This window comes from Puntigrus tetrazona, chromosome 16 (assembly GCF_018831695.1).
Source record: "Puntigrus tetrazona isolate hp1 chromosome 16, ASM1883169v1, whole genome shotgun sequence".
In the NCBI taxonomy this organism is placed as follows: Eukaryota; Metazoa; Chordata; class Actinopteri; order Cypriniformes; family Cyprinidae; genus Puntigrus; species Puntigrus tetrazona.
The window spans coordinates 5367331-5380158 of NC_056714.1; the positions used below are offsets into that span (position 1 = coordinate 5367331).

The 12828-nt window shown below is 36.7% G+C and overlaps 1 protein-coding gene across 1 annotated transcript; it reads right to left on the bottom strand.

Annotated features, from left to right (window-relative positions):
• Position 1: 1 nt before the first annotated feature.
• Positions 2-12632, bottom strand: rpa2 (replication protein A2). Its single transcript, XM_043260026.1, has 9 exons — positions 12495-12632; positions 12206-12297; positions 11286-11387; positions 8309-8422; positions 6649-6723; positions 6192-6308; positions 4051-4170; positions 3003-3097; positions 2-236 (listed from the first exon to the last, which is right to left on the bottom strand). Exons 1-9 carry the CDS (start codon positions 12505-12507, stop codon positions 149-151), a joined length of 816 nt encoding a protein of 271 aa, XP_043115961.1. The 5' UTR covers positions 12508-12632; the 3' UTR covers positions 2-148.
• Positions 12633-12828: the final 196 nt, after the last annotated feature.

Here is a 12828-nt window from a genome sequence, read left to right on the forward strand (position 1 = left end):
CACAGCATGCTGAACTCAAAAGAAAATGGCTTTAAATGAGTGCTTTTATTAAAATACCAAAACTAACTGAAATTATTATATATATTTTTTTCCTCGTGAACACTATGTAGACAATGAACAGGTTTATTAAAGAAATGCACATCAGTCATTAGACCTCGTTGTCCGTTGACCTGAAGTGGTCTTCATCGATCGTGGAGAATATGTGTCCCTCGTTGCTGAGAAAATCCACAATTTGCCTGTAAAACAAAAAGAGAAGTGAGAATCAAACTAGTGTTTAACGGTGAGGTGTTTTTCAGTAAGGTGTCACTTGTTAACATTAATGTCTTGATTAACATGAACAACGAGCGATTTGTTACACTGTTTATTAAGTTAGTTCACAATGCACTGACTAATATTAACAAACACAACTTGTGATTTTAATAATGTCTTAGTAAATGCTGGAATGAACAAACTAAAATTAATGAGTACTACAGAAGTATTGTTCATTCTTAATTGAGGTTAACAAATGTTCCCCTTACTGTGAAGTGTTACCGATAGCAGACTCCACACAGTTCAGTATCACATAGAAAGCGTGTTGACAAGCATTCGTTTATTGCAATCTGTGAAACATCTGGTGTTATCATCAGTATTCGACCAATGCAATTTCAAATAAATGCAATTCTCCTTTTTTAACCTATTCAAAAGAATCCCGATCCATGGTTTGCACAAACGTTTATTCTTTTTATCATTTATAAATGATGAACATTATTAGGAACTGCGGCTCCATTACCATCAATTATTGAAGACTGATGCTGATCAAATCTTTAACATATTAAAATATAAAAGTTTGGAATAATGTTTTACAGCTTTGCTGTTTTTGCCGCATTACTTGAATAAATGCAGCTTTGGTGAGCAGAAGAGACACAAACGTGACTGTTCTGTGTTTCTCATGGGTTTAGTGCTCATATCTGTTGACACGATCGTCTTGCACTTAATACCGTTACTGCTTTGCCCTTTTTTTTTTTCACACTCTCACATTTTTACTGCTGATTTGTTTGTACTGTTGCGTCCCCATAATTGATAAAAGAAGTGTAATTGACGTTTTCCTCAGGGCTGTTATCTACTGAGACTGGAGCGTTCTGGGTGGAGCTGAAGGTAGAATCAGCTTCTGAACAACCGGTTCTGAAACAAGTCGAGCTCTTGAAACAGCAGCTATTTTTGGTCAGTTGTTTTAATGAAAAACCATCTTCCTGATGAGCTGTGGTTTGAAGAGGACTATATACACTCAACAGGTTTCGCTTAACGGCTTGAATAATCTTTTGTGCCGAGTATTTTAAATCATCGTTTCCTGCCACAAATCTACCGCTTGCAGATCTTTCATTATTATCTTCTACTACCCCTAAATCATCGAATCGATTACTTTTTTGGTTTTGCGTTTCTTTGTGGAACTAGTTCATCGAAAGCCTCACTGATCTGAACTCATGCAAATTATTTGAGTATAATTTTGGCCATGTTCACTCGAGCCGAGACGCATACGTTTAGAAGAGTTACAGAAAGAATCGCAAAACCTGCGCTAACTGGTGCTTCTTTGCCAAAAGTTGTTCAAATTCAGTTTTTAGTCCGCTGCAATGACTGGCTTTTTCAGGAAAATGAAAGGGTTAACGAAAAAATAAAGATGTGCATTAAAAGAATTAAAGCGTACACTTTCAAATCCATCGCAGACGCTACGCTTAAATTACAAGTCAATTAGAAAATAATTTATTGCAAAATTGTGAACTTTGTTAAAGAAAGAACGAGAAGCACCATTTGAAATACCATTTCTACATGAGAACAGTCTCATACATTGGGAAACTAACCACAAATACAAATAGTGTATGTAAAAGCTCACTGCGACTCAAAATAAGAGGAAGCCTCTTCAGGGAAATAAAGGACGTGCTGGTCACAAAGCTCATTTGACTTAAAAGAAGAGAAACTGAAACTAAGAAAAAGGAAGAGCAATGTCAAACCCCTTCCTCTGGGTTAAAGTCCACTAGAAATGGATATCAATTTTTAAATCAGTTTTTATTTTAATATCGTCTACAAATTTCCTGTAATTTCAGCTCAGTATTAGTTAGCTTCTGGAATAGTTTTAAGTTCAGTTTTTAATTTTTTAAAATATTTCTATTAATTTTTTTTCATATATTTTAGTTTCAGTTTAATCATACATATAATTATAGTACACTTCCCATGAAGACCAAAGCAAGACATTTCCGCAAAGTTGAACGTTTGCACAGTTTACACGTAACTCTTCTGCAAACCTACGAGAGTAAAACTATTTTTTACAACTGAACAAGAAACAAAAATATGCAACTAATAAGAATATAATGTATTCATCCATATTCGCGTTGATATTCTCTCATATTAAAGATCTTGTTAAACGAGCCAATAGTTACAGACAACAAGCTAATCAAGGTTTTTAGCAGGAGTTACTAGAAAGCTGGAAGCAGTGGTGTTTTTAATCAGGGTTGGAGATCAATTCTGCAGGACGATGACCCTCCAGAGCGTCTGAAATGCTTTGAAAGGGTGGTTGTCATGCACTCGAGGTGGACGCTCTCATATTAATCAAAAAGACTAGTCAGCTCATCCAGAAATTATAATTCTGCGTCTGCTAACTCACTCTCATGTTGTTCTCGAACATCAAGCACGCTTTTAAACATCCACGCTCTGCAGGGTGTGCATTATTACTGCGTCCTTATTTCATATTTTACAGTCATTAACAATTTCACTTCCGGCGTCTTGTTCTCTTTTTAAATGCAAAAACTCAAGACTGCACGAAGCACCTCCTTCAGGTATTTCCCAAACGATCACAGAAAAAGAACATGATGTTTTTTGCTAATTATTATTTTAGTTACTGTTGCTTAGTTTAGTTTTTCATGCATATGCTGCTTTTCATTTATTAGGTTTTTTTAGCTTACAAAAATGTTTTCGGACCAATAGTTTTAGTCTTCCCCCTCTTTCTGTGAAGAGCAGCGAGAAGTCTGTACCTGATGACAGTGATGCTCATGCTGCTCAGCTTCTGCTTGAGGTCGTGCATGCTGATGCCTTGAGGCTCGTGACAGCTCTTGATCAGACTCAAAACCTGCACAGAGACCAGAACAATTTTTATTCTTGTACTGGTGTTATCGGGTACTAACGAGACATGAAGACACTTATGAGCATCATTACGACATGCAGAATAAGCATATTAAAATATTAGTTTAAACAGTTCACCTAGAGAAGTGCTATTAGGAGCATATCCTATGTTTTGTGGAAGCTGAAGCACATTTCAGGACATCAGTGGATACAAATTAATTCATAATTGTTGCTCATAAAGGTAAGAATAATACACCATTTGGAACTCTAATAGGTCTTTTTTTATTTGTGTGCACTCACAGAATCAAGAAAGCGTGTTTTTAAGGAAGAAAACATGTACAAAATTAAATCTTTCATTGTGTAATCCATAAAAATGCATTGCTTTCGAAAGCGATGGTGAGACTTTAGTGACATGACTCAGAAAACTCTTTTAATAATAAATAATTGAAATGCGTCCTTAGCGTTTCCCCAGACATTGTAGCTTTTGCTGGGGAAAAGGTTTTTGCATGCATGCTTTCTGCAATTAGCTCGGATCGAGATCAGGCCATATTTATCTTAAACGAACCGTACCAGAGGAAAGGCCTCAAAATACTTCCAACTGTATACCGTTTCTTAGGTTAGCCATTTAGACCGGCCAACCTATTTTGATGGTCCCTTATGAACTTTCTGTCGATAATAAGCAACTATGCACCTACATGTCAACTCATTTTCATTCGAGTATTAGTAGACTGGCAGGGTTAGGGTTAGAATAAGCCGACATGTTCTTGAAAGGTTATAGTCAGTGTAATGTCTGTTGGTTGATCATCACCGTACAGAAGTTAGCAGATAATAATCAGACAGTCTACTTATGCTCTATTGAATCTTTCTGTCTGTACTAATATAGGAAACTGCACGCACACACACACACACACACACACACACCCCATTCAACTCTTGTACAATGAAGCATTTTTGACTCACTTGGTTCTGGTTAGCACTCAAACCATTGACTAGCATCATACTAGCGCCAGAGTAGCTTCCTGTGGAGCTCATGCTAGTGTGCGCCGCGGGCATCATGTTCGTTCCCACGCCTCCTCCCATCTACAGCAGAGAGAGCATCGATTACCAAAAACAAAACAGTCACATCAGAGACATTAATGTGAACGCAATGAAACAGTTATATACAGTAATAACTGGGAAACCGCTAATAATAACAACCGGCTCAACATTTTGCTGCTTTCGCCTATAGCAGTTTCAATATTCCAGAATTATATTTTATAATTTACAGCACTATTATTTTGGAGGAATAAACTCAAACATAGAGCTGTACAATTAAATCATGATATGGATTAGTGTGTGTGTGCAAAACGCTGACTCTTGGTCTGAGTGTGACCGTTTGGTCTGCTGCACAAACTCCAGCACACGCGACGCACGTCTGCATCTGACTATATAAGGACATGACTTCATTTCATGTGAAAAGAACTACCATCGAATACAAGGAAAACTCAACAACCCACTGAAATAAAAGTTCACTTTAACTTTTTCAGTTATAACAGAAATGCATTATAATTGTACAGTAGAACATAAGGAAAGAGTAAACCTCTGTTGTGCCACGCTCTGCTTACCCAAAAAGCTTACCCAAAATATATAGTAACTTTAGTTGTTCCAACATCATATATATATATATATATATATATATATATATATATATATATATATATATATATATATATATAAAAAAAATAAATAAAATATATATATATATATATATATATATATATATATATATATATATATATTTTTTTTTTTAATATATAATATACTTTTTAATTAAAAATATAATAAATAAATATATATCTTATTTTTTTTTTTTTGTAACTATTTTAACTTATTTGACTTACACAGATTGGGTAACATACATTTCACAAAATAAAAAAACAGAACGCAGAAAAATTCAAACGCAGAACAAAAACAAAAGCAACTGAATAGAAATTAAAAACAGGCCATTATTGTTGTTAAAGAAGTTTTCTGCACAATTGACCGTTTGCAAAGCGCTTGATTGACGGGTGATCTGACTAATCAGAATGTTACACTGCGTTACGAATTATTATAAGTTGAAATTCTGGTCATATTTTTCCCCCAAGAACATTTTACCGATCCCAAACCACATCAATCTCATTAACCTCTATTGATTTTGTGTTGAATCATACATGCCGCCGCCGCGATCTGCCTCAACATCTCCAGAAATCCATGCTAAAACGGAGCAAAAAAGATTGACTGGACTGAAATTTCTTCCATGTAACTGAAAATAAAAATGTGCGGAGGGCTAATCTGTGCTGTTGTTGGCTGCCATAGTAAAGGTAATAAGTAAAGGAATTATTTCGCATACCGGAAAACCTGTCACGTTCAGCGTTATGTGCATTAGTGTGAAATGCGTTACAACTTGTGCATTTAATTCTATCAACAAGATCCCATGAACTTCCTCAATCGGGATGCAGATCCGCGCTCATCTGTTTTCAATGCAGCTAACCATATGTGCATATCCCAGTGGCAGCAGCTGTATCCCTTCCAGCCCAAATCAGACAGGAGATTAGATTTATTCATGTTCATGTAAAGAGGATCGGTTCGTGTTCGGAGGCAATACAGCGATCTATCCAGACACCTCGTTTCACACCAGAAGTAAGCTTATTTGTCAGTTTCCTGTTTGCTCTGCGCAGTATTTTTTACTGTGAAAGGTAAAAATAGTTTGTCGGTCATGGCAACGGGGACTTTTTTTTGTGCAAACGGTCAATTACCTTAATCTTAATCTAACACTCTGCAAAGGAGAGGGGGAAAAATAATTCCATATTGTGCTTGATCTCGGAGACGAAGTCTATGATCTACTGCTGATCACAGAGAACGTGATCTTCATGACTTCAAACCAGAGCAATGACCACCTGTGAGATGACTGTGTCTGGTCAGACGGAGAACGGCATGTTTGTCTTTCACTAACGTGCAAACCAAAAACCCTGTGTTAGTACATCTCTATTACGTGCAAACAGGCGCAGTGTAACTATCATCTAAGAGCTGCAGTGCGAGCGAGAGGAAAAACAGAAGTGTACAGTGAGAAAGACTAATCTCACCGTGCCCTGTGGTTTGCTCTGCTGCATATGAGCATTCACAACCTCCAGCATGTGTGAAGTGACTTCATTCATGTCCTCCAGCACTCGGACGCTGAACGCTACCAAAGACCGGTTATTCTGCAACGAGACCAAGTGTTTATATACTACTCAAGATGTGACAATATATGCTATATCTGAGTTGTTCTTATCATTTTCTTTATAACAAAATGTTATTAAATGTGGTAATGCTTTCGGGAGGAGCAGTATTTACTACACAGAGCAGTTGTTCAGGAGAAGCTACGCCGGCAACTTCATGATAGATGTGGTTTTGGTTCTGTGTAGTAAATGCTGGCCTAACTGATGAGATGTGCATGAATATCGCATGCCATTTATTGTGCAGTTTGAACTTTATAATTAAAGTGTAACAACTCCACACTTTCTGGACTTCAACCTACACACGTTAGACACACGTTGTTACCTGAAAAGAGCGGAGGTTGCCGGAGACTTTGACGTAAGAGCCTGGAGGAATGACCGAGTTGTCCACACCCATGTCCTGGAAATACAAAAGATCCCCAAACTTTTTGTTTCCAGTTCTTTATTACAGACAGATTTCCAGGCAGGATTTAGACTTGCTGAATATCAGATCCCTTCCTGCACATGCACTTTATATAAAAGATTTGATCAATGATCAGAACCTAGATTTGCTCTGTTTGACAGAATCCCGGCTAAAACCATCACTTTAAATGAGTCTACCCCCCAAAATCACTGCTATAGAAGTGAGCCACGTCAAAAAGGTAAAGGGGGAGGTGTTGCTACAATTTATAACAATATTCTCAGAACTTCTCAGAGGGAAGGCTTTAAGTATAACTTATATATAAATATAAGAAGTCATGGTGCTGCATATAACATTATCTAGAGAAACACATGCTAGTGATAAATCACGTCATGTTTATACTGGCTACTGTGTACAGCAGTGAAATATGAAGTACCTCAAGGCTCAGTACTAGGGCCGTTACTTTTCACACTGTACATATAATAACCACTTTCTAACACTTGATAGCTGCTCTGTTATTTCAGTTAAGAACCTAGTTGTGCTGTTTGAAGCCAATCCCCTCAATACTCGAGCGAGCTTTTATCACATAGTCCTGCACGTCTGCTGCGTTCTCAAAACTTTGGTAATACAGAGAATATTAAAATCGACTCAAGGCGGCAGATCATTTTCCTATTTAGCACCCAAACTCTGGAACTCTAGATTAAAGACCTGTCTCTTTAACCAAGCCCACACATAACACGCTACTATTATTGAAGTCCATTAAAGGATTTTTAGCCTGCATTAATTAGATCAGCTAGAACCGGAAACACTACTCAGAAAACACAATGTACTTGTTACATCGTAAAAAGAATGGCATCTACTCTGATATTAGCCTGTTTCTGTCTTACTCTGTTTCTCATTTCCTATCTAGATCAGATGGTAGATTAGCATCAAGAGATGATGTTCATCAGAGACCAGATCACCTAGATGAGCCCGTGGACAGACCACTGGAACCACACACACACACACACACACACACACACACACACACACACACACACACACACACACACAGAGACACACACAGAGACACACACAGAGACACAGGTTCCTTGCCACTGTCTTGCCTTGCCTCTAGTGATTATCGCTGATTTGATTACACAGACTGTCTCTGCAAATAGAAAATCCAGTGTTTAACTCATCATTATACACTACTATCACCCTATTCTAATATTTAATACTGTTCGGTGCTTTGGCAAAATCTGTACCGTTAAAAGCGCTATATAAATAAGTGACTTATTGATTGAAGATGCAACACATAAGTAATTACAGATTCAAGTAGCTCGTATTATTTTGATTAAAAGTTGATAAGAATCCCAAATCAAGTTTCGCAAAAGATCCAAATTTAACATCATGCCTAAAATAAAAAAACATTTGCCCCCAGATAGTGTTGTGAAAAGTACCGACTGCGATACCAGTCAATGCTGAACATCCATTTCCCACTAAGATTTGAGCACTGTTAAACAGAGCCTTAAACGTGTACTGTAGCTAATCACAGGCCTATCTGTTGAGCGTGTGAAGAGCTGGGATCCATCTGAAGCAGTACCTCTGTGTCGATCCACTGCTTCACATCCATGGGAGCGGCCGTCATGTCATCCACCTTATACTGGATATTGATTGTGGATTTATCAGTGCTTCTGATCACACCAACAATAGTTACCTAGACAAAAAAAAAAGAAGCCATCAAGTCACTTCACAAAAACAAAAATTAAGGGCCTACTTGACAAATGTTGCACAACTACTTTCCTGTTTCACCATAACTAGACCTGTCACAATAACCTTGTTGTGTGATACACTGCCCCACAAATAATTGCCATAAGCAATATTATTATCATCAAATTTGCCCCCACGCTAGTGCTGAAAAACACAATCCCTATTCAGCAGTCAGCTCTCTGCATGCACAAAGGCACAGACCCTTAAACAAGGATTTTTACAAATCTAAACTAGTTCCTCATGACTACACCACGTTATGTACGAGAAGCTGGCACATAGACTGGAATGCAAAAAAATGGTTATTTTATGTTATTGTATTTTTTATAAATGTTATATTATATAATCACCAAATATGATTGAGGTCACGTACATATACAGCGTGCAAGAAGTCGATATATTGATTATTGACAGAGATTTATGCAGAAAGTTATTCATGCAAAGACAGATTTTTCCCTACTTTTTACAGCCATCAATTGATAAAGAAAAACTTGTTTAACAACTTTTTTTTCCGCTTGCATAATCACAGACGGGTCTCATGCAATATATTGCGCAGCACTAAAATATAAAATGTAGTTTATCTATTGCACAAAAGCAAAAAAAACAAGCTCTGCCTAGCTACTATTTATAGCACGTTTAAAGGGCTCCGCAATGTAGCCAATCAGACTCTGGATTTCTGGCACACAGTTTTATAACTTTCATGCATAATAACACATACAGATGTTCCTGTGTGTTATGAACGTGTTATAAACGTTGTTTGAATGACTTGCATCATTATAGCTTCTGATGTCAGTTTTAGTGATAAAAACGCTGCTCGCTTTCTGCCATGCCAAACCATACACTCAGCAGCCCATGCTTACATTTCTGTTAAAAATAACTGTGTTTAGTGAATGTTGACGCTTAGCCTAAATAAATATTTCATCAGGAGCTTTTATGCTTTAATGTCTTGGTGCTCAGCAGGTTACAGAAGTATATAGACTGCTTTTATGTGCCCTTTTTTTGGGTAGTAGATTATTTAGCATCTCTCTAAATAGATACTCCTAAATATTACACACTGCACCTCATAATTAAGATCAGAAAAGCTCTTATTAGGGGATTTCAACTCTTGATAACTGGCAACCGTGACCATGAACGCTTGTGGGAGCTTGTTGTTGATGCAAGGTAGCAAAGGAAAAACTACAAAATGCTATAAACTGTGTGAAAACAACTGCAGGTGATTACGCGTCAACGATAAAAACCGAAATCATGATCACCAAAAAATAGGTAAAATATGCAAAAATAATTGAATAAACATTTAGTAAAAGGGGTAAGTTTGTCTGTTTTGGAGCATCATGCCTTCACACACACACGCTGTGTCACTTTAAAGGCATGATGGGTATGAGAGAGCGTCGTTTAGGTGGTACATAAAACAAATGTACACTGTTTTAGAAGACATTTTATCCCAACAGTTACTGTTCTACAAAATAAGAGTCTTTCTTCTCTTAACGCCTGTGAGGTTGATTAAGAAGTGGTGTGTTTCTGAAGCACTCAGCTTTTTGAAGTCCACAGCATCTGTTTTTAAACACATTTAATAAAAACAAATTGCTTTATTACGTTTGTAGGCAATTTTCATTAAGAAAAAAAAAAAGTAGATCACTTCCATCAACATCCACAGCTTCACAGACCTAAAGCTCATCCTGGGTCGACATTTCATTCAGTTTTCATTTAGATGCCGTTTAATGTTTTGATCGTTTAACACATGCCTTGTTTCTGGTCCTTCTTCACCTGTGTTTTGATGCAGAGATTCAGTACTCTTTCAGAAGAAGTATAACAGCGCCCCCTACTGTATAACAGTGAAAACACCGAAAGCCAGAACATTCTGTCAATAATAGGGAATGTGTTAATACCAGGCATAAATGAGGAAAAAAATGTATCTTCCAAAATAGTCAAAGATCAGGATATTGGACCACGGGTACTTAAGCAGTAGTGTCTGGGGATTAAAGAAAAAAAATATTGAATATGAATATTATTAGGTGCATACCTAGTTGCAATATTTAATATTTGATACGAAAAAATTACATATTACAGGAAGGGATGCACCAAAATGAAAACTCTTGGCTGAAACTGAACAAAAATAAACACTTCATTTTTTTCACTATTGTGTGAAAAAAATAGTGCTATTTACCATTTTGTATTCTTTTTAAAGAAATAAAATCAATAACAACCATTTAAAAATATTTTAACAACATTTTTGACATTCTTGCAGGGATTATGAATAATAAATAGATTTATTTCCCAATTAACCTGCCTCTCATTCATTCTAATGAACATTGTTTTTCTCTTAAAACTAGGGTTAGCGAAACTATAGTTGATTTTTGTTAGAAAAGTATTGAGAAAGACAAATGAATGGCAACTTCCACACTTTTTAACAATGTTGAATTTAGCAATGCATGTAACCATGTTAAACATATAGGCTTATTTGGTTTATAACTTTGAATATCATTTATTCATTTTGGCATGCATATGCAAATTACACACAGCAAAAACGTAAAACAAGTGAATAAATAATTCTAATCTTAGTCAGGTCTCACACACACTGCAACATTGTTTTCTCAGACTGGCTTACATTGGATTAAAACACGTTTTGTTGAATTTGAAAAAAAAAATAGTGCACATTAATCATCAGAATCTCTCTTCGCCCCTCTCTGAAATCATCTGTTCATTTTAAAATCATCCCCATTTTTACACATTGAGAAATACTGATAATCGTCTCCGTCGTGTCTTCTGGGTGATCTGAGTTTGGCACAACGGAGACTTTACGTCACGGGACTCACCTGAGCGATCTCTACCTCTCCGGCTTTGAAGACGTCCTCCGCCTGCAGCGCAGACATCAGCTGGGACACGGTGCAGGGGACGATCTGCTGCGCTCGACTTCTCTGCTCAACACACAACAGACTTTACGGTCACCCTGCTTCACTGCAACATTTATACAGCAAATAAAACGGAAAGTAGCAGAATGCCATGTATGTGTCAGCAGAAGACAGTAATGTCTGGGACCTATATGAATTTAAAATGACAAATATAAAAGAAAAACAAAACAAAAATAAAGTAGTTAAAAAAAATAAAATAAATAATACTAATAATATTATATATATATATATATATATATATATATATATATATATATATATATATATATATATATATATATAATAATTTTTTTTTTTTTTTTTTTTTTTAACTACTTTATTTTTATGTTATTTAACCTCACTGCTGGCAGTACTGGGACAGTAACACATTAGTATGCACATTTTTCTGCTATTATTGACAGTATCCATACTAGTTTTAGTATCCACAATCATATTAAACATAGCTTTTGTCAAGTTTATTTGTTTAAGTTGTTTTCTCTCTTTTTCTATTTAGCTTTGATTTTCTGTTTTAGCAAATAACTAGCTGCTTTCAGGTAGTTCCAACATTTCTGGTTTTCAGTTTTCATCTAATACACATACTTTAAGCTTTACTACAATTATCGCAAATAAACTTTTTAGTTCATTTTAACACTTTTCAACACCTCTGTATTGTATTATTGATTAGTTCTACTTACTATAAAGCTTCTTTAGGCAACTTATTCTGAGTTTTGAGTTATATAACACACACACACACACACACACACACACACACACACACACACACACACACACACACACACACACACTCTTTGACAGGTTTCATCTAGATGGAGCAGACTACTGACCCCTTTCTTCTCTCCTCCCTGAGAAGCGGCTGGAGACCCGAACCCTCCTGGAGACTGTGTGTATCCAACCATACTGGCCTCGCCGTATTTACCTGACAAAATAGAAAGAGTGTTTCCATCGAGACCGCTCCATGTGTAAAACTAGATCAACACAGTCTGTGGTGAAGCGTGACTGCAGTGCGAGTAACGGACGTACGACTACCTGAACTCTCAGGAATCTCATTAGCGAGTTAGCAAAACTCATTAAACTAAGATCCTAAGCGTGTTACTCGCTGCTAAAAACACGTACCTTGGTTCCACATTTTACTTGCTAACGTTTTCTCCTGAACACGACCGCGAACAAAACACCGGAGAATCTCCCGCCACCGCCGATCGCGCACTGCCTGACGTCACGACTGAAGTCCGCGCGCGGAACGTGCGCATGCGCGTACCAGCGCTGCCGCGAAAGTCCTTCAAAAGCTTAGAGATTGATTTTTTTCTTCAACAAAAGACATATTCTGACTGAAACATGTTCATTAGAAACATATATAAAAATATATAAATATATAAGTGTCAATTACATGCCTAATTTCCCAATAATACACTTTGCACCTAGTAATGTTTATATAGATAACATAGCACAG

Bases quoted from the DNA above. Each gene is read 5' to 3' on its own strand.
- rpa2 (XM_043260026.1), bottom strand. The intron at 6,724-8,308 runs GTACTGCTTCAG...TTGTATTTCCAG, and splicing joins AGCAGTGGATCGACACAGAG to GACATGGGTGTGGACAACTC. The intron at 6,309-6,648 runs GTAACAACGTGT...GTCTCGTTGCAG, and splicing joins GCAACCTCCGCTCTTTTCAG to AATAACCGGTCTTTGGTAGC.